The sequence below is a fragment of the Ixodes scapularis genome, unplaced genomic scaffold (assembly GCF_016920785.2).
Source record: "Ixodes scapularis isolate PalLabHiFi unplaced genomic scaffold, ASM1692078v2 PGA_scaffold5__190_contigs__length_132052651, whole genome shotgun sequence".
In the NCBI taxonomy this organism is placed as follows: domain Eukaryota; kingdom Metazoa; phylum Arthropoda; class Arachnida; order Ixodida; family Ixodidae; genus Ixodes; species Ixodes scapularis.
In genome coordinates, this window is record NW_024609880.1 from 88,058,170 (window position 1) to 88,084,801 (window position 26,632).

Sequence of the window (26,632 nt, forward strand, 5' to 3'; positions counted from 1 at the left end):
TCTGCACCTCAATGTGATGGCCAAACCGATCCACCTCTCCTCCACGCGCCTGAAATTCCGAGAAAGAAAACAACTGAAAAGGAGGTGACTAACGACTCAATCGCATCTTGTGCCATCAATATTGCTCTAAAGGTAAATTTTTTTTACTTAAAATTTGGTTTTTGACATGCATGTCCCAATCAGATTGTTTAAAAAATACATTTTTTTTCTTTTCAGTGGCCTTTTAAGGAGATATTTGAGTGAGTTTTTGACTTTGACGAGAGTGAGAATTTAGTCGATTTTTCTCCTTTGGCTTTTGCTCCTTTTGCAGCATGGATGCTAGCAGTACAGGAATAGCGAAAATATGAAATTTCTCGTCAGCAAAGTTCAGTGATGTAGAGTCTTTGACACTCTGCTTGCTATGCTCCAGTAACTCAACATTTACCCAATATCGACGGCCATACGATTGGGTTGGGTGTTTTTGAGTCCACGAATATCTCGCCGTAAGTGCGGATGCCCGTGATTACTGCTGGCTTTTGTGCATACCTCACTGTCTGTGGAACAAATTTTAATGCTGAAGTTTCTTATGGAAAAATATGTCGCACGTACATGCTCGCAAGCAGCATGTAATGTCGTAATTCCAGCGTGCTTTCAATCACTGTGTCGCCAGGCGTCACCGGGCGAAAGCTTGAGACTTGTGGCACTCTCTGCGAGCGTCTATAGTCATTGACAAAATAAGAATGGCTGTGTCTCTCAAATGCCCGGCCTCCAACATGTGCTTTGCGCCTTTCGCTATGCATTGGTGCACGAGCCACCAAAGCACCATCAACCGAGGCTCCTCCCTCTGCCGTTCCCACCTCGTTAGTGGCCATTGCTGCTCTGACCGAACCTCTCGTGTTTCGTTGCGGCAGGGCCAACCTGGAGAAAATGTTGACGCTGTGCGGGAGCCCCGTGAGCCCCGAGGGTGGCCAGGAGGACCTGGCCGAGGCGCAGAGGAAGTCCCTACACGAGGTGGCACTGGAGCTGGTGCGACAGATCACCTCCCCAAACAGCTGCGTCAGGGAACAGGCAAGGGCGCTTCTCCTCGTCACAGGCGTCCGAAAGAACTCGCTTTGCATCCTCGTCAACCTCCAGTCATACTTCATTTGCCTGGGGTGTGAGTCGAACACCGAAACACGGTGAAATGGAAGTGAGAGATTCTGCTCGGAACGTTGAGACGAGAGGGTTATATTTTTGCGAGCTAAATTTGCGTAAGGTGTGGTTTCCTTATCTGAAGACAGTTGCCAGGCTGTTGGGTCGACACAGTTCGGCTTTTCGAGGACATGCTGCCTTATTTTTGGTTGTGGATGGCTCGAGTGAGTCGATTTGAAGACGTAGAGGAGTATGTACTTGTGCTTTTTTGGTATTTCATACTGCAACTATTAAGGTGCTAAAAAACAGCGGACACACGTGGAAGAGGGACATGCACATAAGCGCTAGTTACAACTGAAAGTTTGATGAAAGCAACATATATGCCGCAAATGACAAGAAATGCCACATCATCCACCCATGTATCCCTATCACTTTGCACTTTGATTTGAAGGTACATGTTCTTAAGCATCCCCCCGTCCCTGCCGAAGACATGCCTCATATTCTCCACCCTGCTGTCCCGGGATTCCGTGAGAGACCGTGTCCCTGTTGCTTTCATATCAGTGGCAAACCTGAAGTCCCTCTAAATCGAGGTCATCGACAGCCGTTGGCACTAGCCCGTGTGCAGAACGGTCTGTCATTGCTGCCCTGCCCCCCCTCAGGCCATGCACTCCCTGGAGGTGCTCGCTCGGGTGTCCCACCAGTCGGTGGCCCAGCTGATGGAGCCCCACAAGGAGCTGCTGGTGGACATGATCCCCCCCAAGAAACACCTCCTCCGGCACCAGCCCCTCAACGCCCAGATCGGACTCATGGAGGGGAACACCTTCTGCACCACTCTGCAGCCCAGGCTCTTTGCACTCGGTGAGTTTCACACCCGCCTTGTCGGAGTTGCTAACCGCTTGGGGTCCCCCGGCGTGTCACCTTTCGTTTGCTGTGTTAAACTAGTGCAATTAAGATAGACTTTATTAATGTCTAAACTGTTTGTTTTGTCACAAGTACCGTATTTGCTCGATTCTAAGCACCCCCTTTTTTTCACACCCGCGATGTTCAAAGGGGGGAGGGGGGGGGGGTGCTTAGATTCGGAACATGCCCCGAAAATACGAAATTTGCACAAGAAATATGAATTTATTATAATCAAAATTAAAGAATGAATGTTCTAAAGGAAATAAATAAAGAATAAAGAGAGGAAACGCACACTCTTTCGCAACCTGCACGGATGTGAAAATGGAAAATGGCGGTATGTGCTGCCATCTATTAACTGACGTTGAAACCAAGCGCCAGTGGCCGTTCGCGACTCCAGTGCTCGGCGATACCGGCGTCTCCGATCTCATGCTCACCAGATTGCTGGTGACCCTTCAAAGGAGCAGAAAAATTTTGCTTGCAAGGTCTGTGTCTAGTTGCTTTAGCTTTATTTTGCGAGAAGACGTTTGTGTCGTGCGCGCTATAAAGATAAACTTGACAAGCAGTTTAAGAACTTGTGGCAAAGCAGACATGCCTAATCTTTCGCCAGCTTTCCCTTTCCGGTCTTTTGTCGCTCTCTCTTTCATTCATCTTCTCGACATTGCGGATGTTCGTGCACACAATAAACCATTTCGGAAACATGCAGTGCCTTCCATCGTCTTTTCGACGCATTATGGGAGTCCTATGTATGGCGCGTGAAGGAGTACCCATAAATAGAAGGAGCGGTTTATGTTTCTTTAGCCTTTTGCAATTTCAAAACGCAAAAACGGGACAACAACAAAATAACGTACGTATGCATTCTCCGCATTCTAAATTCACAATGATAGGAAAGAAGGAATTTAGCCACTTTCACGATGTATGAAGCAAACGAACCGGCCCGAGTGTACAATGGAAAAGCCCAGCAATTCTGCACAATGCACGAACGAGTGTCCTCGCAGTATTACAGCGGAGCTTCTAAGGGCTAGTTTCCCCAGGATCGTGTCCGGTACCAAACAAATGTCGACACCCGTGGCCGATACGACTCTCTGATTGCCGCCGTCGCTCATAAATGGCGGTAGCTGTCCAGAGTGTTGTGTTTGCCAGTTGTCCACTTGCCGCCGTCGCTCATAGAGCGCGGCAACATTTCTTCAGAGGGAGAAGAGCGGGAACGGAACAAGCGGCGATGTGTGCAGCAGCGCGAATGGTTTCGTAACCGTTGCGAGGCCGCTATCACCTAAAGCTCAACTGCGTCGGGCACTTCAGATTCCTTTGCGAAAGAAGAGCAGATCGCTCGCCTGAAAAGCCACCGCCGAGAACAGAAGCTACAGCTCCGCTGCTCTTCCTTCTTCACCAGAATGGAAAGGCTGAAAGTTTTTTCTGGGAAGATCTGTTTGCGGCGTGCCGCTCCCGTCTTTACCCCCCTCCCGCCTCGTGCCCAGACCTGACCATCACGGAGCACAAGACATTTTTCACGGAGCTGGTGAGCCTGTGCGAGGCCGAGGACGGCGCCCTCCAGAAGCTGCCCTGCTACAAGGGTTGCGGGGCGGCTGCCCTGGTGTCCCTGCGTAAGGCCGCCCTGCGTGCCCTCGCCACCTGCCATTACCTGCCTTGCCGCGAGCGCGTCTTCCACGTCCTGTACCGGGCCCTCAACGCCCGGGACGCCGAGCTGCAGGAGGCCGCCTTCCGCTGCATGTCCGACTTTGTGTCGGCCTGCAACATCGACATGGACATTGTGAGCCCCCCCCTTTTTTTTCAATGCAGATTGGTTTTATTCTTTGTTTTTAATGAGGCAGTCGTCACGAAAGAGTGTCGTAACAGGTGGCACAAATGAGTGACATGTTGGGAGCATTACAGACACCAAGATTATGTATCAAGCTAAAGTTTGAGCGTCAACGGGGCTCAGACTCGGGTCGGCGTGGTGGCAGTCGGATAGTGTGTGGAGTGCAGGTTATCTGCTTCTTTTGCAGGCGTTGTGGTGACATCAAAATGTCGAGCTCTGATTGGTTCTGATTGTAGGATAGTGGGTAGACCTCAATGCATACTGCCTTGAGGTCTACCCACTATCCTTCAATCAGAGCCAATCGGAGCTTGGCATTCTGACGTCAACGCAACCCCCTGTGAGAAACACACAAATTTGTGCTCCGCATGGCCGCTGACCTACTAGTACAGCTGGTCTGGTAGGGTAAACAATTTTATTTGAATGCAAGTGTGCTGGTGAGAGCGGTAGGTTTTGGATGAAAAATAATAAAATGAAATAATAAATAAGTAAACTCATACTATAAAGTGAATAAATATATGTGAATTAATGAAAAATAAAACAATGAAGAAAATAAAAACCAGATAAATAAAGTAGTACATAACTAAAATAATAAAAATAAATAAATTGATAAAATGAACAAAAGGTAAAATAAAATAAATGAAATGAAAAGAAAAGAAAATTAATGTAAATGGATAGCAAAAAGAATGAAAAATGTAGGACAAACAACACACGGAGTGTGGCTTGTGCAAGACGCGTTCTGGTCCTCCCTGGACTATTGAGCCTGTATAAATTTCTTTTGGTACACGCCGTTCAAATAACGGCAATGCGCCTCATTGCAGGTACACAAGGCGATCCGGTCGCTGCTGATGCTGCTGGGAGACTTCCGGCAGCTGTCGCTGAGCGTGATCCAGCGGCTGAGCTACCTGACGCAGCTGTTCCCGCACACCTTCAACGAGAAGCTGTGCGACCAGCTGCTTCAGCACCTCGGCTGCTGGCTCGAGGTGGCAGCCAGGAACCCACCCCGGGGGCTCACCACTGAGATGCGCCAATGTGCCGCCATCATTGACATCTTCCACCAGGTGAGGTGGACAGGGGGCGCAAGCCATCGCCCGATTGAAAAGGTTCAACCATATGCATCCATCCATTTATTTGTCTTGTGCCTGGAGTCGACTTACATGTCTATGTTTTAAGGTCTCAAGCTTGATTTTCTCTCAAAATTTTTAAATGCTGTCACATAGCTACCGGGGCATTCATGTTTGAGGGAAAGTTGTAAGCGGACTATAAACCGATAAAACAAACACTTCAGTTTCATAATTTGTGATCATACCTGCAGAAAAATGATACATTGACCAGTGGCGTAGCTTGGCCATTTGGCACCCGGGGCCCTGAAGTCTTTTGTACCCCCCCCCCCCTTTCACTCCCCGAGATAGCAACTTGTAAAGCGGGGTGGAGGGGGGGGGGGGGGGGCGGGTGCCGGATGGTCGCCAGAGGCGGCACTTCCCCACGTGACCAGGACGTTTGGAACCCAAGGCCCAGGGACCCCCCCTGTTACTACGCCACTGGCATTGGCCGCAACATTAATTGTGAAGAGTTACCTTGTTTGAGCTTTGCATAACAAACTATGAAGTGAGAGAGACAACCACTTTTTGTGGTTAATTTCATACACTAAACTTGCTCAGCTTCCTTGTGTGTGAGAAGAGGCGAAGCATGCACCCACTCTGCCTGCCCACTAAAGTCGCTCAACTAAGGATGATTTGAGTGACAGAGTTGCTACCAGATTTGTGCAGGAAATGACAGATTGACCTGTACAAGCTGAGTGCAATATTACAAAACTGATAAAAAAGATTATCCCATTTTACAAGTGAATCAAACACAGTTCCACTAATCAGGTGGCATGGTGCCAGATAGTTGACAATTGATCGACATGACGAAAGAACAACCCAAAATAGACGAGACATGGTCGGAGAAACAAGCAGGACGAGCGCTTGTCCCGTATGTTCTCTTGCCCTTGTGACATCTATTTTGCGCCATTTTTTATGTCTAGGGATCAGTAAGAACCGTGACCCACATTAGCCTTGTCGTGTGACCAGATCCCTGCGGCTGGCCCCAACTTCATCCGTCCGCTGGTGACGCTGGTGCTGAAGAATGAGCGGGCGCTGATGGTGGAAGCCGGCAGTCCATTCCACGAGCCGCTGGTCCGCTTCCTCAGCCGACACCCTACGCAGACGGTGGAGTTTCTGCTGAGCGAGTCGAACGTGCAAGACGAGCAGCTCAACCGCTTTCTGGAGGCAAGTGCTGCACCTCCTGCCGCCATCTTTGTGCACCCACGCCTGTTGCACTCTCCGGAGTGTTTTGAATTAATGGTGGGGATGTCAGCTGGCAGCGTCGGGGGCTTTCTAAGATGGTGGCACAAAATAATTAGCCATCGCAGCAGGCAAATTCTTTACTCTCACACATTAAAACATGCTTGCTGGTAACCTGGGCAGCATAGTTCTTGGGAATAGTTCAGTGAATTAAACTGGACTGGCTCGGTGTAGGCAACAATTGTGACTGACAATTTCTTCTGTCACTGTGTGTCTCCTAGAGCCAATGAGTACCTATTTACTGAGTACCAAAGACTCTAAGCTCCAACTTCTGCTCAACTTGAATTGCCATCAAAAGGGGTTCAATGTACAGTAATTTCTCATTATATCGAAATTGCTTTTTTTGGATTATCGTTTGATCAAAGTTCAACTTGGTCCCGACCGAAATTCACGCATTTTTAGACAGATTCTAAGTGTATTGGCGGCCGACCATGCTTATTTCGAAGGCTGCTGCGCCGAAAGTAAGCAAGCCTACACGGAGGCGCACGAGAGACCCTTGCATTCCCTCCCCTTTCCCCGCCGAGGCAAATGGAAAATTGGGAAAACGGAGTAAATGGGTGACGGAGGGCAGAGCGCGCAGAGCTGGCAGAGTGCCGTTTCTGATGCCATTGCGCCTACGCAAGCAAGGAGCAGCGTCAACATTCCGACGCTTTTTACGGTGCCCGCGACCAATGCCGCCCGTCCCCTGTCGGAATCGGGTCAAGGGAGCAATGGGGCCTGGAACAGATCATTTCTTTGGGAGCCCCCGATGCTCACGCCTGCGATGTACAGTCTCCGGCAATATGAAAGACCCACTGGGAGCGCGTGGCCGAGGTGGTGGCTGGCGGGGGCGCTGCGAGCGCTCCGGACAATTCCATTCTGCTTCGAGGGGAGGATGCTCACTCGGGGCTCAGCACAATCTGATAAGCGCGTTTCGCTTTAGCTGAGCCTGAGTGAGCGTCCTTTCCTCGAAGCAGAATGGAATTGCCCGGAGCGCTCGCAGCGCACCCGCCAGCCACCGGCCCAGCTACGCGCTCCCAGTGGGTCTTTCATATTGCCGGAGACTGTACAACAAGCACATGTGTGTTCTATGGAAGATTGGGAGTGTTTACCGAAAGTCGTTTGAGATTGAGAAATGTGGCCAGCCCAAGTCCGGAATCGCCTAAGAATTCAGCATTCTGGCATTGGCTGTTCGACACTGTCCACCATTTTTGCAGAACAAACATGGCATATTGAACGGGTTCAAGATGTTTTTCATGCAAAAGAAAGCACGCCCGCGACCCAAAGATGAAAAATCGCCAACTGCTTCGTACAGGTCATATTTTCTCTCGTGAGCATGCTTGCCGAGCCGGCGCACAATTTCCATAGCTGCAACAATCTCTACAGGAGTGTGTGAAAACATGTTGGAAAAGCCACCGAGGATAACTTTGATTCGTTTGCGCTTGTCGATGCGGACGTTCCCGTTGTTGCTCCTGCCACGGACGCTGCGATAGTACACCTTGCGTGCAGCCAGGGTAAACACGAATTGATGTTGGAGAGGCACCTCGGAAAACGCCGACGACTGCAGAGACGCGAAACATCCAACAGCTGCTACCAAACAAAGTGGAGTGCAGCGGCGGTGACAGCGTTCTTGCAATGCCTGGAGTGATTAGAGGACAACTGATGCCCGGATGAAATCATCAATCAACTCCACTTAAATATTTTTTTACTCTGTAAACCTACCACGGGGTGTTCATAACCAAGGTTTGTTTGACTAAATATACGGTCAGAGTGTTCCACGTGTTCCTGTCCACCTTCAAGGCTGCCGGCACTGTTTTTTTTTTATCTATATCTTTTATCGAATTGCCGCTTCTATAGAATTTTTGTGCCGTCCCATTCATTTCGTTATAAAGAGAGATGACTGTACTATTGTGGACACAGCTGCCTATAATGCCGTCGAGCGCTGTGGTGTCGTCTGCTTCGCGGCAAGCAAATGGCCAAGGGGGGGGGGGGGGCAATCTTATCGCAAACTGAAATAGCAGTTATTCTCCGACTCTCAGATAGAATGAGTGAATGAAAATACTTTATTTAGAAAGGGCTGGCTGTTAAGCCTAAAGGGGGAGTGGGGAGGGAGGGATCACATACGTCGGTCGATGCCCACGGCACACGCAAACCTTCACAGAGAAAGCAGTGTGTTGCGGGCCCGGCCGTTGTTTGCCCGGAGTGGTCCAGTCGAGGAAAGTCTGGATGTCTTGTGGGAGGTGCTGCTGCCGGAGGCTCTGGTAGCCAGGACAGTCCCACATCACGTGCTCGACGGTTGGGCTGGCTCCCATTGTACACGACGAACACGATACAGCAGGCACAACCTCTTCGTCCGAGTCTGAGTCTGCACGGGCAGCGACGGTTCGATGTCGGTCATTTTTGTGAGTCCGCCGTTTGGCTAGTATGGGCCCGGTTAGCGTGGCCCTCGTGTGGGCTTTGTGGATTAGAACCTGAGCTCCACATGGTGCTGGAATTACGGAACAAATACCGCTCACAATATAGCCAGCTGTGTCCACAATATTACTTGCATAAAGCTTCAAAGGGTCATGCAATGAGGTAATCACCATGGGTTACATGATCACATAAACAACAGCTATGTGGTCACTTAATGCAATCACGTCACATGTCTTCACATGGCATTGTGATTTATTGGGAAAGCATTTGCAACTGGCCTCCATTCTTGACATAAAGTTGAGAGATGCGAACGCATTATGGGGGTCTTAGCCTTTCAAACAAGTCCAAAAGCTTCAGGAAGTCAAAGATGACAATAGATGTGGAAGAGGTCTAAAATTGCTAATACATCAGTGACCAATATTATGTATCTAAAAGTCTAGAATTGCCATAAATGTCAAAGAAGCTAGGATGCCCACATTCTCTGTCTCTCAGCTTCGTGCTAAGAATCGAGGTAAGCAGAACTCATACTCCTCGGCCGATGCTCTGGTCTCTCTTGTGCGACGTGCAACGATTCGTCTGTATCCCCCCGTGCAGCACCTGCTGAAGGGCGACCGTGGGCAGCCCTTCCGAGAGGTGCTGGAGGAGCGCTCTGAGCGGCTGTCCCAGCTGCTGGAGGCGGGGGAAGGGGAGCTCCAGCACCTGGCCATCCGGGTGGTGTCCCTGCTCTGCCGGCGCAAGGAGGACTTCCTCAGCGAGCGCCCCGCTCTGGTGGCACGCCTCAGGGCCGTCTGGGTCTCCGAGTCCTTCCAGGTAGGAAATGGTATCTGTGTCGCGTGTCCTGCAGAGAAGCATTTCACTTTTCCGCAGGGCGAAGAGAGCGAGCAGGATCATTTTCTCCGAGGTATGCGCTCGCACAAAGCGCGATTCGCGTGCTGTCAATTAGCAGCTACATTTTATTTCCTGTTTATTTAAATGCAATTAAACTTTTTAGGTGTTTCTTACACCACATTCAACAATTTTGCAGAAAGTTTTATTCACTATATCTGCGTAGGCCTTCCAAGCTTTTTCGGACTCAAATCGCATTGCAAATATACAGACGGTAACGGAAAATCTAAATTTGTTCGTTATTACCAGGTTCGTTATAAGTGGGCAATGCTGTATAATGGCACGTTTTGTGTCTCTTTGCCGAGAGAGTGAGGCAATCGATGTACCTCCTCTTTCCGCAGGGGCTGCTGGGGGGCCAGGGTCCGCCCGCGCTCTCCCAGTGGAAGGAGCCGCAGCTGCTGTGTCGCTGCCTGCTGGGCCTGGTACGCCAACGACCGCAGGAAGTGGAGCTGCTCTTCCAGCTCCTGCGAGCCTTCACCGGGCGCTTCCTGCCAGACTTCGGCTTCCTCCGGGAGTTCCTCGACCAGTGGGCAGCGCGGAAACAGAGCGTGGAGTGGAAGCGCGCCGCCTTCTTCCGCTTCGTCGAGGCCTTCGGGGACCCCACGTTCCCGCAGCCCCTCCTGGCCAAGGTCTGTTGGACGCTGCACGATAAGGGTATCGGCGGTGTGCACGATTGAAAGCGTCACTATGGTCGGCCTTGCATGATTGGCCAAACGCCCGCCGTGATGTCCCGAGTACCACCAATTCTAATTTTGTTAATAGAGATGAGAGGAATATTACACTGTCGAACTTGACGGCGCGGGCATAAGGACGCGATGACTCCGAGCTTCCGCCGGGCTTTTTATGCACACTGTCAAGTTTTTCGCTGCCAGTCGATAACCCTGGTCAAGGCGTTGCAGATAAGCGCCATAAGAGGGCGCCACCAAAATGTCTAGTGTCCGATAGTCACCGACAAAATGGAAACGACAGGGCTTGCCTTTCAAACGCCCAAACTCCAGCACGCAGTTTGTGCCTTCCGCCCTTGCCTTCTTGAGGTGTCTGATACACCAAAAGCAAGGTAGAAAACTCATGCTGGAGGTGGGACAACCAAAGTCCTTGTCACCTTGTTAGTGACCGTAGTGCAAAGGGGACATTGGCACGATTAATGCAGAATAGCATTCAAACAAAAGCTAACTTGGATTTTGTCTTTGTCCTTGACGTCACGTGACCCGACGTCTCGTCGCAGTGTGTGTGACTACAGCACAAAGTCATCCCGTCATGTGGATTGAGGGACGTTCGGTGTCGACTCATTCTTTAACGGGATGTCACATCACGCGACCACTTCGCGTGACGTCGGGCCAAATGACGTGAATTGATTAGTCGGAGTGTGCCAACAAAAACAAGTCGTGAAATCTTACCGTTTCTCATACATTGCTGTTCTGCATGAGGTGGTTTGATCAGTGAATCGAAATACAGCCATTTTCTTTTTCTGCTCTTGCATTTGTTTTTTTAAGGTATTGAACAACAAACTTTACCACGCAAGTTGGTGGAGCAGACAAGTGTAGCCCATCTCTCGAGTAGCTTATATGGCAGTGTTCCCGTTGGTAACGGGAAGGCGACGATGGCTTGTCTGTACTAACTCAGTCACACTCTCTAGATGTGGTTGCAGTTCTCCTATGGGTGGTTTCATGCAACCCGACTTTCATCTCTGGGGGCAGACATTTTTGGTTTTCATTTGAGTCGGATTTCCAGAATGAATGCGAACATATTCGTTTCCGCCTACCATAAAATACCGGGCAAGCGCTCACTCAAAATTTCGAGATAATCATGAAAGAATGGGGGATGGGCGCTTGTCCGGTCATCAATTCTTCATATCAATGCATTGTGCATATTTTCTCAGATCTTACAAATTTGGGTATGGGCGCTTAATGTGGTATGGGCGGATGCACGGTATTCTTGGGACAACCAAAGTCCGTATGGCTAACTTAGCCAAAATTTAAGTAAATTAAGCTACTACTCAAGATTTTCAGCTATGTATATCCTGGCCTTGAATATATTTCCCCCCTAAATTTAGCGGAAAATTTGTCACATGACCAATGCACCAATTCAGGTTCCCCGCCAAAATTAGCGGAAAATTTACGTCACGTGACACATGCACCAATTCAGTTTCCCAGCTAAGTTTGGCGGAAAAATTTACGTCACGTCCTAAGCACCAATTCAGTCTCCCCGCTAAATTTGGCGGGAAAATTGATGTTACATGTCCTATGTAGCTACTCAGTTTCCCCGCAAAATTTGGCGGGAAAATTTACTTCATGACCTATGCACCAATTCCGGTTCTTCACTAAATTTAGCGAAAAAAGTGACGTCACGACCTATGCACCAATTCAGGTTCCCCGCTAAATTTGGCGGAAAACTTTTTTGTCACGTGACCTGACATCACGGGATCTACAGGCAAATTTAGGTTCCCCGCTTAATTTAGCGGGGAACCTGCCCGTGTGTGCAACAATAAATGCTTTCACATCCATAGATGATCAACCCTGTGGTTTCTGCAAATATGCTGCCCTAATTTTTTTTTTTGAAAGCAGTTATTTTTTTGTTACTTTGTGTATCCGTGTCACAATGTATTACGGCTCATTTTTTTTAAATTTTTATTTTACTTAGTCAAATCTTACAGCACAGAGAAAGGTGTTGCATAAAATCTCTAACAATGTAACATTGGCAATCTTAACAATTGTAGCAAGGAAGCTTGAATACAGATACGAAGGATTAATAGTGAACACAAATGGATGATGCTAGTGGCTCACATTGATTATGCTCGTATGAGCAGATCCTCGATCGAGACTTCGTAAGATCTGCTCGATTCAATAAATTCAAAAGCTTCGTGACTGACGTTCCTCGGAGCTTACCTCCAACAAATCTGCTGAAGACTCGTGTGCTTGCGCACCGTAACAGCAAGCTCACGCTGCAACTCCAGGTGCTCCAGCACCTGCTTGTGCCGGCCTTTGCGGCTTCGTTCGAGCGTGGCGAGGGGGAACAGCTGATTGGCGGACCTCCCATGCCAGACCGAGACTTTCCGGACAACGTCATTAGCGTCTTCATCAACCGCGTCATCGACCCCGAAAACCCGTTCGGAACCTCGGACGCCGTGCGGATCCTCTTGCTGCAGTTCTCCTGCCTGCTGGTGGAGCAAGCTTCGCCCCACATCCACGATGCTGCCAACAAGTGAGGGTTGACCTCTGCTCAATTGTGATAGTCTAGACTAAATCTGAGACTGTGGCAGCCTAGTCTTTAAAGGCTTCCAGCACCAGATCTGCAGAAATTTTGCAGAAAATGCTAAGCTGCCTTTTTGGTTGGCTGGTATCCCCAGCTGTTTTACTAAAACACCGTACTGGGGGCTGAAAAATGGGTGTGGTAGCCTTTCAAATATTAAGATGATGGGACCTGCATAAATTCTTTTTAATTATATGCGAGACCGAGGAGTGAATGCTGATTTTCCCGTCCAGGCGCCAAGGCATCAAGCTACGCCGCCTGATGACCTTTGCCTGGCCCTGCCTGTTGGGCAAGAACTGCGTGGATCCCGCCACCAAGTACCACGGGCACCTGTTGCTGGCACACATCATCGCCAAGTTTGCCATCCATAAGAGGATTGTGCTTCAGGTACCCTTCCCTCTAGGCCAGATCCTTTCTTGTTGCATCTTTGAGCAACTTGTGCAACTTGGACAAGAGGCTTTTTGAAGTAGTTTAACTACAGCATGGTTTGAAGGATGACACCACCCACTCAGAAGTGGGTTCCTTGGGGAAAAACAAATGTATAATGTTGGGAATGCTTGAGGGGTAGTCTTAGTGCCCTTTCTGAAGCTGTAACATGTGATTTAGTACTCCCTTACTTTGTTCTCCTTTAGAGCAGGCAGAGGTGAAGGTAGCAGAATGTGGGGCTGTTTCGTATCAGAAGAGTTTCACCATCCGCTGCGGGGCATTCCCGGTTTATTCTCGTCCGTGTTCTGTGTCTTCGTAAAAGTTTAGTATAACGTCTGCAAGCTATAAGTTATAAAATATGTTCTCGTTAAAGACCTCGAAACATAGAACATACCGTAATATCCCGGGAGATGCCCCACTCAAGATAACCCACCCCTATTTTTTTACTTAATTTGCTATTTTATTTTTCAGAAACACAGGATGCCCACTATTACTAATTGCAGGACCCTGGCCAATGGTGTCATCGGCAAAAATGGTGTTACTTAACCACGGCGGGAAATAAGCGAACATTTCTGAATGGGAAGGGTAGTCATCTTGGTTCATCTCAGAGCATCCTGTCCTCTTACCTTCGATGACATAAACAGAAACTTGTTTATGAGAGGATTTCCGATAGACAAAGTTCTCAGCACGCTTTATGCCTACTATTCATTCGGTTTCGGTGTCTGCGGGAGACGCGTTTTCTTTGCCCCACACCAGTCAGTGCTGCTGCAGTCTTAGTTATTGGGTCACGACAGAGACTCCCCAGGACCGTTTGGCTCGGTTCTGGAGGTGTTCCGGTCCAAAATATCGAGTGTTCTATTTCGAAAAGCACAAACAGCTCAAACGGCCAAGATGTCTCTGTTTGCGAGGAGGTGCGTTCCCTCTCCCAGGTGTTCCACAGCCTGCTGAAGGCGCATGCAGTGGAGGCCCGCACGGTGGTGCGGCAGGCCCTGGAGATCCTGACGCCAGCCATGCCTGCCCGCATGGAGGACGGAAACACCATGCTCACCCACTGGACCAAGAAGATCATTGTGGAGGAGGGCCACACCCTTGCTCAGCTCGTCCACATGCTCCAGCTGCTCTACCGGCACTACAAGGTGCGGCCCGCACCTATTGGTGACTACTGTAGCAGAGAGTGCCGACATTCGACCAAAGTGCTGCCATCTGCCAGCTTCGCAAATTTTGTGCTGGTGGTCAGCGTCTGCCGTCTTTGTAGGCGGGAAAGCAGGAGACGTATCCTGGGTGGCAGCTATTCTCGCCGGTTTGTTATTCTCTGCTGATTAGGGTCGTGGGTAATATTTTCAGTTAGTGCCAATTTGGTCGAAAAATATTTTTCAATATATATGCATGCGTAGTATTTTGAAATTGGGTGGCAGTGGGGCAGATCATTGTTACTTTTTCTCTCATGGGCATTGCTTCCCTGCAGTTCAATGGTCCTATGTGGGGAAGCAGTTCTCTTATGGAAACACTGGCCATAATTTGTTGTTGTTTTTCGTGTTCTTCTTATTGCAGCCACTGAGCAGGGAAGTGCTTTGTACCTGCATTTACCTTGAACAGGAGCTTAACAAGCGCTATTCTGTGAAGGTTTCTCAGTGTTCCCACTTGCCCATGTTAAACATAGAGTATTGTTTTTCTCTTCTTTTTTTCCCCTTTTCATATCTCCGCGGGAACCCATTGATGTATACTGGTTCTCCCACGCCGCATGTGCATCATGCAGGTGTACTACCCCGTGCGCCACCACCTGATTCAGCACATGGTGAGCTCAGTGCAGCGCCTGGGCTTCACGCCCAACGCCAACATCGAGCACAAGAAGCTGGCCGTAGACCTTGCAGAGGTCGTCATCCGCTGGGAGATGCAGAGGCACCGGGAGGTCGAGGTTGGTCCCTTCTTTACTGGCAGGGAAAAGCCTGCAAGTGGAAGGGCTAGGGAATTTAGGGAGCTTGTTAGAGTTGGGGAAATGGAGGGATATTTAGGGAGCTTGTGAGAGGAACATTATGAAGGAGAATTTAGGGGGTGGGGGGGCTGGTTTTGGGTGCGCCACAGTAATCATGCTCTATAAATTGCAAACCTTCTTTAGGGCACTTTTGGCGTGGCTTTTGCCGAAGAAAAAGCGCCTTACGAAGCTCACTCAGCACGTAGAGCGACGAGACCGTTCTTGAGCCTTACCCCTTTCACCATATCACTGTTTTAAGCGGATCACAGATGGTGGCGTGTATGTTTACATCATTGCGTCTGGTGTACGAAGGACGTTCGGGGTTGGGCAGTTCCTCGATCCCAGCTTCACCAGGCATGCACACCTCTCAGTTTTACAGTTGATCACTTCCGCAACCACGCAATTGCAGCCATTACGAGAGTGGCTGCAATGCCACTCTCGTAATGCCTGGCCGCTTGGCAGCAAAAGAAAATTGGCGGGCTTGGTGGCTAGCTGGCTAGCTAGTAAGTCGGATGCAGTTCAAGACTCGCGGAGCAGGAAATGAAAAATGTGTTCCTTTCGCGAGAGAAAAAAAAAAAATTTCAAATATTGATGGTTGTTGTGGGGGTTGTGTTCATTATGCCAGTAAATACAGCAGTCGGAGAAAAATGAAAAAGCTTAAAAAGGCCAAGAAATCTAGGGGTTTAATTACGGTGGAAAATATGCTCCCATGCCTATTTCGACGATCACCAAGCCACTGGCAAAGTAGCCTGAAGCATTTCTCTGAACACTCGGAACAGACCAGGAGACACTCTGTGTTAGTTTAGTTTGGAGTGAAGGAAAGGAAGGTAACACTTATATCCACGTGTGAGAAACATTCGTCAAGTTTCAGCAAAGTGTGTGAACAACCAGTGCCCTTTTGATAAACAAACTTAGTCAAAAGAGCAAGTAACAAACCAGAAAGAGAAGTAGTTAAAGCGTCTCGTTATCACTTTAGGCAACAACTGTGTTAGCACACCATCTATTTTACTCAGTGACATAGAAGTTTCCCATCTTGATGGTTTTTGTAGATGCGACTATGGGGGTCAATTGTGTGAAGGACTGACCTTTGTGACTTATTTTGTGTGACACTGTTCGTACCGGAAGGGGGGGCTGTTTTCATAGGAGTGTTTACGCACATACACTGGGCGATGGTCTGCTTGATTGTCTGAATTAAAGTTGGTTGAAAGTCGGCACCCTTTCATGTTGTATCTGTTCCTCCTTCGTCTTTGTGTCCTTTGCGCTTTTAAGCTTTTTCCGTGAACAGTGTCCCCTTGTGATGTTTTTCACGTCCAGATGTCCAGTCCCGAGGCCCCCGGGATGAAGCGTCCCGCCGGGGACATGGCCGGGGGGGACTTCAAGCGGGTGCGCAATCTGTCCGGCCCCAGCGGACCCAAGCCGGGCCCCGACGGAAGCCGCCCCATCGAGAAGCACCACGCAGACGCCGTGGTCAACTTCCTGCTCCGCATGGCCTGCCAGGTCGGTTGTCCCTACTCTCTTCCCCCTTGGGGACTGGAAAAGCCTCGAGGACAAATCAGACTTGGCTGTCTCACTCTTTTAAGGCAGTTCATGCGATCGCAAAGCAAAAGGAGAGCCAGTAAACTTGGAACCATTAAACCTAAACAGTGGCATCAGAACAGGCGGGTGACCGCCCCTCAGGCAGTTCAGAAATTGAATAGAAACAATACGGGGGAGGAAACGTGAAATTGCCGTCGCCCCCCCCCCCCCCCCCCCCTACGATTACCGTCCCCCCCTCTCCCTTATCCCCTGAATAGTTCCGACGCCTCTGAACCTAAAACACAAATTCGTGCTTGTATCTCAGTTGTGCGATATTTGAGGTGTTTCATGCCAGCACTCCTCGATTGTTTTCGCGGCAGCTGTATGCCGATCGCTTGCAGGTCACATGCTTCTTGACATGGCTCGTTTCTGCGAGTGTTGCAGGTCGTCCCATTGTCAGGACCTAGAATTGCGCCTGAGTGTAGGGTTCCGTGTCCCAGGTGAACGAGACGTCCACCAACATTGGCTCCCAAGGGGAGGTGCTGTCCAGACGCTGCGTGGCCCTCCTCAAGACTGCGCTCAAGCAGGACGTGTGGCCAAACTCTGAGCTGAAGCTCGCCTGGTTCGACAAGTTGCTCACAACTGTGGTAAGTTGGCCGTTGCCATGCTGACAAGCTCATGTTGGTTCATTTGCACAGGCCTCCCAAGTTTTAACACAATGGGTTTTATGCGGCATCTTCTATGAGAAAATTGTCATAAACATGCGGTATAACGAGCAGATGGCAGAGGCCTTTAAGGTTGTTTTTTTTCCCCTTTGCTACATGTAGAGTTATGTAGGGTCGGTGGCTTACTATCACACAAAAGGGAACTCTTTGACACAGCACGTAAGGGGGTGGTTGCACTGTCTGCGGTTTTTCCTGTCACGCTGCTTCATATCATGGTGCATGTCAGAAATGGGAGTGAATCTTCGGTGGGTGGTGCCATTCAGACGCCCTTCTCTTCTTCTCTGGAAGGCCTATCACATTCTGTGCTTAGCAGTGTTTGGTAGCATGATCAAGCATGTAACCACGTCAAGATCGAACCGTGTCTCCACCGTGTGGCCGAAATTAGAAACATGCGAAAGCAGGGATACCGCCGTGCGTCGTCTGCTACGGGCGCACGTTCAGAAGCATGAATCTCAACGACGCAAGCCCATTTTTGGCTGAGCTGAGCCCTCTTCATTAAACAGATGTTGTTTCTTTCCACTGAAGGCTGTGTTTAATGATTCACATACGAGGAAATTCAACAAAGTGATTATTATTAAGTAGGAAGCTTCCATAATCTTAGTGTTGTAGTTCGTATACAACCACTGGTCCCACATATTTTTGTTTTCTCGCACAAACCATAGCTTTCATAAAACATTGAATATTGATTGGAGCTGTGGTTTGATTAAAATAATAACTTGACTGATCACTACCCTTTAATCGACTAATTAGTTGATAAATCGATTAGTTCATTCTTCACCAGTCATATTGCATGACAGATGTTAAAACCACACATTTTTTAAAACTATTTTTACTATGTCATGAATGGCATATTGTATGCCTATTTTAAACTTCACGTTGTGACGCCTACAGAAATATGAACACGGGAAGCCTTTTGAAGTGAAGTGATTTTTAAGTTACTATTTAGACACTTTATACCATATTTACTTGCATAATGAACACTTTTTTCCCCAAAAAATTGACTCATATTTGGGGGCGTCATTACTCAGGGTAAAAGTTTTGCATTTACACACTTTGCACAAATGTCATTTTAAGTGCCAATATGACATGTCAGGGTACTGTGGCATGTCTCCACTGACGGAGGCGTGCCCATGCCTGGTCATCGACGTGCCACAGTAATCGTGCCCTATAAATTGCAAACCTTTTTTAGGGCGCTTTTGGCGTGCCTTCTGCCAAAGAAAAAGCGCCCTATGAAGCTCACTCGGCGCGTTGACCGACCACTTTGACCGACCGCTCTGACGTGTGTGAGCAGGACGCTGCCCAGCCCAACTATGGGAACATCTGCACTGCCCTGGAGCTGCTGGCCTTTCTGTTGACCATCCTGCGCAACGAGACCATCCTGGCCAGCTTCAAGCCACTCCAGAGGGGCATTGCTGCCTGCATGACCTGCAACAACTCAAAGGTGACCCCTGTGTGATGCTGGTTAAAGCTTTCGCACTAACCAGCTACACCATGCATTTTGGGGATGTTGTCGCTCATACCTTTGTATTGTATTTCGCACTGTTTACTTCAGTTTCTTTCCTAGCACATGGTATATGTCTTGAGAGCACTCTGTTGCATAATGCCGAGCGCGCTCACTGCTATGGGTGTCAGCAGAAGTAAACACTGAGAGAAGAGTAAAAAAACATTTTGCAACATTGATGAGGCGCAATGAGGTAGTGCTGACGACACAGAACTAGCTTAGGTGCAAGTTTTTGCTGTTAACTTGATTGTTTTGCATTCAGTTTTGCATTAAAGTACCGAAAGAATGCCCACCCCAAAATGAAGAGATAAATGTTGAAATATATGGGGTAAATGATTTTTAGGGATGCGACAGCAAAATTTTATAAAAAATTAGTGACATAAACCTTGGGGACTCGCTGTAAGCCACGTGAAACTGGAACTGATACCACAGATGACAGACATGGCAAATTTGCGTTCCTAGGTGTGATAAACACACTGAAATTCACTACGAACTCCCCTGTCCCAGGAAAAAATACCACAGAATGCAGACGCAGCAGATTCGCGCTTCACGGTGCAATGAACACGCTGGAATCCGCTGGAAGCTCTGGTTTCACGGGAATCAATATCGCGCATGCTGATTGTGGACAATAGTGCGGGAACCCGCTACGAACTCGCATGTCACAGGAACAGATACCGCAGATTGCTGACGCAGCAGATTTGCCATTCACCGTGTGATCAACACGCGGGAAACTGCTACAAACTCGCGTATCACGGGAACTGATATCGCAGACGAAATTCCGAGGACACCTAAGCACTTATGAGTTGTGAATGCAAACGCATGATTGTTGAATCGAACGCCGCGGAGTGCTTTAAGTTTTGAGATGGGTTCCAGGAGGAGCAATCGCTTTCTCTCTCTTCCCTCCCCCCGCCCTTCCTCCCCCTCGGCCCTTGGGTCATCCAACAAGGGCACACCACCGTGTTAACTGTTCCTTCCACCGGCGCGGGTCTGCAGCACCATGGGGTTGTGTTCCTTGAAACTAGGACACACACCAGGCAAGAAGAGTTTATTCTCCGTTTTGCTGCTACAGACTACGGCCTTCATTCCATGGGACAGGGGACTTTAGGTGCCGTTTGGTGCAGCTTCAAGAGCTGATATCGCTGGTTCGCTCCATGTGACAGTTAATGCTTTCACATTAAAAAAAAACATGGGAATGAGCTACGAACTTGCATGTCACAGGATTGGATATTGCAGACTGCGGGCACAGCAGATTTGCATGTCACAATGCGACAAAAATCAGGGAACCGACTGTGAACTCGCTTCTCCCACATATCGGTACCGCAGATTGCTCAGTTAACGGGATTGCTGTCGGACATCGCGTGATTGATATCCGGTGGGAATCAGGTGGATGGGCAATGTTTCTGAATTTTCATGTCATAGATATTCAGCCCAAAAAAAGGGATGGCCAATCTCTCGGGGATGGGAGTCCGTACGAAGTTTCGCGGTTGTCCTAGAACGTTAACAGTTTTGAAAACAGTGTCAGGAGCAGGTGGCAGATTCTCCTCTGTGAAGGCTTAGAACCAAATTTTGATTCAGTTCAATTGTTTTTCTTATGTGGGCATGTGCAGGCAAGGCCCCGATAGCAATGGTGTAGATACAACAAAATGATTCTCTAGTTTTCATATTACATTCTTTGGAGACACGTCCGGTTAGGTCCAGGTGGCCGACAACAAGGTTTTGTGCAACGACGCAGGTGATCCGGTCTGTGCACACGCTGCTGTCGCGCTTGATGAGCATCTTCCCGAGTGAGCCGACCACTTCAAACCTGGCCTCCAAGTATGAAGAGCTGGAGTGCCTCTACGCTTCCATCAGCAAGGTGGTCTTCGAAGGGCTCGCAAACTACGAGAAGTGAGTTGAACGGGTGTCCGGTCTAGCATATGCCTGAACGAAAAAAGGGGTCTGGCTTTCTGTGGTTGCTCGAGTCTTATGTCATGTTTGCCTCTTTTCTTGTTCCTCGTAAATTAAAAAATGGGGAAGTTTGTTTTATGTTTGAAATTGGCTATGCCTTCGGACATCGCTGGAAAGCAAACTCCCTGGATGCCTCAGAAGGGCAGCCGACGTTTAGATAACAGGCTTTGTCTTTGAATAAACAGTCTATTAGTGAAATGCGAGTTCTTACAGACCATAAACCGGTGTAGCGGTTCATTAGCTCAGCATTGCCAGTGACAGAAACAATGACAATGTTCTCTAATGCGAGCCTGACGAATCTAGATTAAACAGAATGTTTAGGCCTCGGCCAGGAATCAATCGCACCATCTTTTTCATTCGTTACGCCACAAAGGTTTGCAGGTTATTACAAGTCATAGGCTGACAGAAACAGAAAAGGAGAGCAACCACAGTGTTACTGTCGAAGTCGGTTATAACGAAATAGTGACTGCAGCGAAGCAATCACGATTTCCCACTCCCGTTCGCACTTTTTCAATGCATTTGTGTCTCTTTTTACGAAAGAAATTGTGTGGCTCCGGCGGATATAGCTAAGAGAAATTTTGTGATAATAGAAGTCACCCAGAACAGGCTGCAGAAGATGCTAGAAAGGTTGATGGCGGCAGTCTCTGCAATGTCGTCTGCTCTCCCTCCCCGTTATCTGGGAAGTGGCTTTAACGCATCGCTGCGGAGGAGCCGTCATGGCATGCCGATAGAGGCGTTCGGAGCGCTAGCGACAACATACCTGCGGAGATGATGGAGAGAGCCTACATTCAAGAGGGGGAGCAGTAAGTATGCCTGCATTTGATTGTCGCGTGGCCAGTGTGGCGAGGAAACTGGGTGGAGAGACGGACATGTTCGCAGAAGGTAATCGTTTTTGAGTTTTGACCCCTTGCATGCTGCAGCTCGTTTTGCAAACGCGGCCGACAAACCATGTGACCCCGATCAAGCAGTTGTCCCATCTCTTAAATCTAGGCTCTCTATACCGACGACAAACAATCTTGAGCGCGAACTCGGTGCCATCCATGCTTCTTTGTTTGCTTCATGATCCGTGTCGGCGTCCGGTCAGTGAGGTCGCTCTTGTGCAAAAGTCTACTTTGCTCAAGCACCGATTCGGGTATCATCGCCACTCAACAATGGAGAGTCCCGGCACCCCTGGCACCTCGATGGGGAAGACGAAAGCAATCTCCTTGAATCAAAAGCGTGCCACCCTCGACGGAGTGCGCATAAACGTAAAGAGTGCCGTCCACCGCTGCCATCCTCCGTGGGGCCTAAGCAGCTGTCGGCATGGTCCATACGTAGCAGAATTTTTTTTCGATCAGAGCTTCTCGCTGGTGGCGAAAACCAGCTTTGATCTAGCAGGGGACGCGTGCAGTGAAGTCTCGACTGCTTTCTGCATGCTGGATAAACATGTGCCGTGAAAGCCCGTGTTATCTTTTTACAGCGGAGCTGTTAAGGGCTAGGTTCCACAGGATCGTGTCCGGTAGGTCGACACAAACCTACCTGGACAGCTACCACCATCTATAAGCGACGGCGGCAAGCACACAACCAGTATGGTTTCCGCTGTCGCTCGTAGGTGGCAGCAACCTTTCCAACTATAATAGAAGAATGAATAGTTGGGCGCGTTGGTGGAAATTCATCGTAGGAAATAGCACGAAAAACAGATGACGACGAAGAAGAAGCACACGTAACAAGTGCAGCGCTCGTCACGTTTGTTTCTTCATCCTCGTCTGTTTTGCGTTCTGTTTCCTATGCTTTTATCAGTTTCGGTCTGGACTCACGATGGGTCGGCCGCGCGCCCTTTCGGGGAAAGGAGACAGGTTGCAGAAAAAGCGGCGACGTACGCAGTAGCGTGAATGGGTCCGCAACCGCCGCAAAGCTGTTGTCGCCTCGACTTCCACTGTGTCCAGCGCTTCATATTCCCTTGCCAAAGAGCACATCGCTCGCCTGGAAAGCCGCCGCCGAGAACAGAACTAGCGATGTAATGGGCACCGGCAGGCCAACGCCACGGACGACGATTGTGCCACGGAGGCCAAGCGCAAGCGTGAGGCCCGGCGACGACTTCACTCCACGCCGGCTGAACAGTTCCCAGGTGCGACGGCGAGGTTCCTGAGGGGGTTTGTGGAGAACCTGTTTGGCGTCACGTGTGCCGTGTGCGACCAACTCTGGTTCGCCAGAGACGTATCCACGATCGGCGGCATGTCGGACAACAGAAAGCGGGAATCGGGCGCGTGCGCATTGCGGCAGTGTATCGAGTACAGCTCCGCTGGTCTTCCTTCTTCACGAGAGTGGAAAGGCTGAACGTTTTTTTTTTAATGTTATTTGTATAAGTTCATATAGTGGATTTAGCGAAGCGATTTCCGATTCCTGTTGACTTCAATATAACCAATCTCGACAGTAGTATCATTTTTTTTAAGTGAGAGCGCCTTGCTTCCGAGAATGGCGATACGAGTGGAGAACCTTTTTCCCGGGGGGGAACGACCGTGCAGGTCTGCGAGTGCAGCCCCGTCATCCCTGTTTGGCTCCCTGATGATCCTGAAGGCGGCATGCGTGAACAACCAGTGCTACATCGACCGCCTCATCACCCCCTTCATGCGCGTGCTGCAGAAGATGGCCAGGGAGCACCTCACCCCAACCAGCCAGGAGACCACCTCCAGTGAGTGGTGCATTGCATTCCCCTTTGCTTTCGGTGATAGTGCTTTCAGAGACTATTAACTGGTGCTTCTGGCATCCCACACTGTCTATGTACCGAAAGTGGTCTCCAAAGGGCAACAAATTACATCTCAGGTGCCAGCGCGTCATGTTGTCGAATGTCGCAATCCCGGCGGCTGATCTTGGTAGTTCCGGCGAAAAAAGACGAGCAAACACAGGTGTTCCCGTCATCACTGTGTTTCGGTTTGTTGCTGCCGAAGTTTTTTTGAAGGGCAAAGCTGGAGAGCAACTTGCGGCAGAACGGGCACCTGTCGTATCCACCTGCACTGCTGTAGTACAGGCAACTGCGGCACTCGAGGGACAGACCAGTTGCAGATACGTTCCAGGAACCATACCGTTGGTCAAACTTTCTCATCAAATGATTGCGAAAGGATAGGTGGGGCTTTGTTGGAACGAGCTCCTCTGCTGTGCACCAGTGGGCAAAGGAGAAGTGCATAGTATTTGTTATTTTTATCTTTTGTTGAAGAGGTCTGGGGATCATTTTGTTTATGATTCCTAATCAGCTTTTGTATCACCAACAGGGAAAAAAAGTAAGTATTTAATGTTTTGACTTTCTTGGTGGTGCTTTTGATCAGTGAGCAGTTATGTTTCTCTCAATGCCATTTTAGCTAGAGATTTTTTTTATTCTTTTTGCTATTTTTTGCTCAATACTTGACAAAACTCTATTGAACTTGTGAAATCCCACCTTGTCTGGGCAGGTTGCAAGTGTCCTTTCAGATTGTAAGTGAATACTTCGATATGGGCTACATAGTGGTGCTTTTTTTTTTACCAGAAATTGGGCACGAAAGGTGTGTAGGACCATCTCCTTAGGTATTTTTTCTTTTATGCGACAGGTGTTGACATGTTTAATCTTATTTTGTTTTAGAGCGCAGCTCTTTGGCACCCGTTTCCAGCTTGAGCGGCGTCGCCATTGCTGTCGGCTTAACCGCACGTTGCATAATGGGACGTTTTCGATAATGACGTCACACGTGACGTCACGAGGGTCACAACGGAGGAGGAGAAGGAAAATTTTCCCACTAAATTTAGCAAAAAAGTTTCTCGCTAAATCTAGCTGAAAAAATTCCCAGCTAAATTTAGTTGAAATAATTCCCCGCTATATTTAGCGGAAAAATTTCCCCGCTAAATTTAGTAGAAAAATATCCCCGCTGAATTTAGCGGGAAATTCACCCGCTAAATTTAGTGAGGAATTTTTTACACCGAATTTAGCGGGAAGTGTAGCAAAAATTTCCTGCTAAATGGGAGGGGAGCAGGAGAGGAGGAGAAGCATACCCTCCCCTCCTCCTCCTCCTCGAGAGCTGCACTCCAATTCGACATCACAGAGAGTGATAAACAACTTTCATTTTTTTTTTTATTTTTCTTACTTCTCGTTTGAACTAACCTGCAACAACCATTCTCAAAGCTCAATAAAAAGAACTTGCTTCCGTAGCGTTCTAAAAATATTGTATGAACACCTCCCTTGTTCCTTCGGGTGCTTTGTTTTGTTCGAACACTATTAGAGGGCGCATGTCTTGGGACTGTCGAGGAGGCTGATCTCTTGATTTGAATTTCCCCTCTTCTTTCTGGCTACAATGAAACAAATTAGAAAAATTGGCTTTTTGGCATTTCTCAAAGGCATTCTAAATGCCTAGCATTTGCAGGCACGGTGAGGAGACCACTGAAAGACACATTGTGAGGGTTTTGCAAGAAATGGAAAGCTGTCGCACTGCCACGCATCATGATATGACTCTCTTATCATGCTGTCATGTGACATGACTTCATCATATCACCTGATGTCACTGTCACATGGCACTGCGGCATCATCGGTGCCACTGTCGACTACTTATGCAAAGACCCCAAGAACTGGTTTTACGATTAACGGAGCACAGCTCGCAACTTTGCGAGCGCTGTCGTCTCATTGTGTAACATGTCACCAATCACGAGGGCTAAAGCGACGCTTCGGCCACGATTGCAGTGGGCACGGAGCTGCTCATCCTGAGCCTGGACCTGGTGAAGAACCGTGTGGGGGTGATGGGCCAGGAGATGCGTAAGGCCTTCATCGGCACCATCCTGGTGGGGCTCATTGAGAAGTCGCCCGACGTCAAGGTGCTCAAGGCCATCACGAAGATGGTCGAGGACTGGGTCAAGAGCAAGAGCCCCTTTGCGGTTAACCAGTCGCCTACCCTACGCGAGAAGTCCATCCTCCTCGTCAAGATGATGCAGTTCATCGAGAAGCGCTTCCCGGACGACCTCGAGCTCAACGCGCAGTTCCTCGAGCTTGTCAACTATGTGTACAGGTAAGTGGTACGTCCGTTGTTCTGCATCGGCCAACGACTGGACTATACTTCGTGTCACTAGTTGTGTGCAGTGCAGGCGAAGGCAACGCCAGGGGGGGGAGGGCAAAGAGGGAAATGTTGAGCACTAGGAAGGCGAGATGGGAGAGGAGGGCAGTGGAGGGTGAGGGGAGAAAGGGAGAGCACTAGGAAAGTTAGAGAGGAGAGGAGGTTTCTCTCCTCGTCGCCAGCCATCCTAGCGCTTACCCTTTCCCCCCTCGCTTAGTGTTGCCCTCGCCTCGCTTGTACTGCACGCAACAAGTGACACAGAGTATAGAGGCTTTCTCGAACTTGTGCTCAAAGTTCGAGGAAGAAGAGGACTGACGGTGGTCACCCTTGCCGCGGGCGGTTGTGGGGGACAAACGTCTACGTGCCATCTTGCAGTTGTTTGTTGACCGGTTGAGATTGAGTCAGTATTGTTTGGAATTTCTTTGCTGAAACCAGTTTGAACCATTGATTTGAGCGTAGAAATAGATTGCAGTGCCCCTGTAATCATTCAACAGCTTGTCTTAGGTCCTAGTTTTGATTCTGTATTTCATTAGTTAACATTGGAGTTTGGGAGTCAATATCAAGCAGTGCTATGTGCTGGCAAGGAAAGTGGCACTTATGTGTGGAACACACGGTAAGTTAGCTGTTTTTCTTTTTTATTTTTGGTTGTAGTGAGATGGTACAACGTTCATGAGCCTTTGCAGCTACATCAAGATTGTATTCTTGATCTATATATTTGCGAAACCCGATGAAAACAGAACAGAATCCCCACGTGGAAGTGCATGGTTGTAGTCGCCACAACGTGGCCTTGTAGAAGCCCGCTAAA

At 48.9% G+C, this 26,632-nt stretch overlaps 1 protein-coding gene across 1 annotated transcript in view; it reads left to right on the forward strand.

The window, feature by feature from the left end:
* The window catches only part of LOC8034764 (transformation/transcription domain-associated protein), a 127,152-nt gene that overhangs the window by 38,286 nt on the left and 62,234 nt on the right, over positions 1-26,632 (forward strand). The window contains exons 31-47 of the mRNA XM_040207274.3: positions 891-1,047; positions 1,770-1,968; positions 3,486-3,778; positions 4,645-4,884; positions 5,896-6,093; positions 9,157-9,372; positions 9,789-10,076; positions 12,401-12,648; positions 12,930-13,083; positions 14,052-14,258; positions 14,879-15,037; positions 16,409-16,591; positions 17,110-17,256; positions 18,626-18,775; positions 20,568-20,722; positions 23,287-23,453; positions 25,461-25,782. Coding sequence (XP_040063208.2) covers positions 891-1,047; positions 1,770-1,968; positions 3,486-3,778; positions 4,645-4,884; positions 5,896-6,093; positions 9,157-9,372; positions 9,789-10,076; positions 12,401-12,648; positions 12,930-13,083; positions 14,052-14,258; positions 14,879-15,037; positions 16,409-16,591; positions 17,110-17,256; positions 18,626-18,775; positions 20,568-20,722; positions 23,287-23,453; positions 25,461-25,782 — 3,483 coding nt within the window. The remainder of the gene's footprint in view (positions 1-890; positions 1,048-1,769; positions 1,969-3,485; positions 3,779-4,644; positions 4,885-5,895; positions 6,094-9,156; positions 9,373-9,788; positions 10,077-12,400; positions 12,649-12,929; positions 13,084-14,051; positions 14,259-14,878; positions 15,038-16,408; positions 16,592-17,109; positions 17,257-18,625; positions 18,776-20,567; positions 20,723-23,286; positions 23,454-25,460; positions 25,783-26,632) is intronic.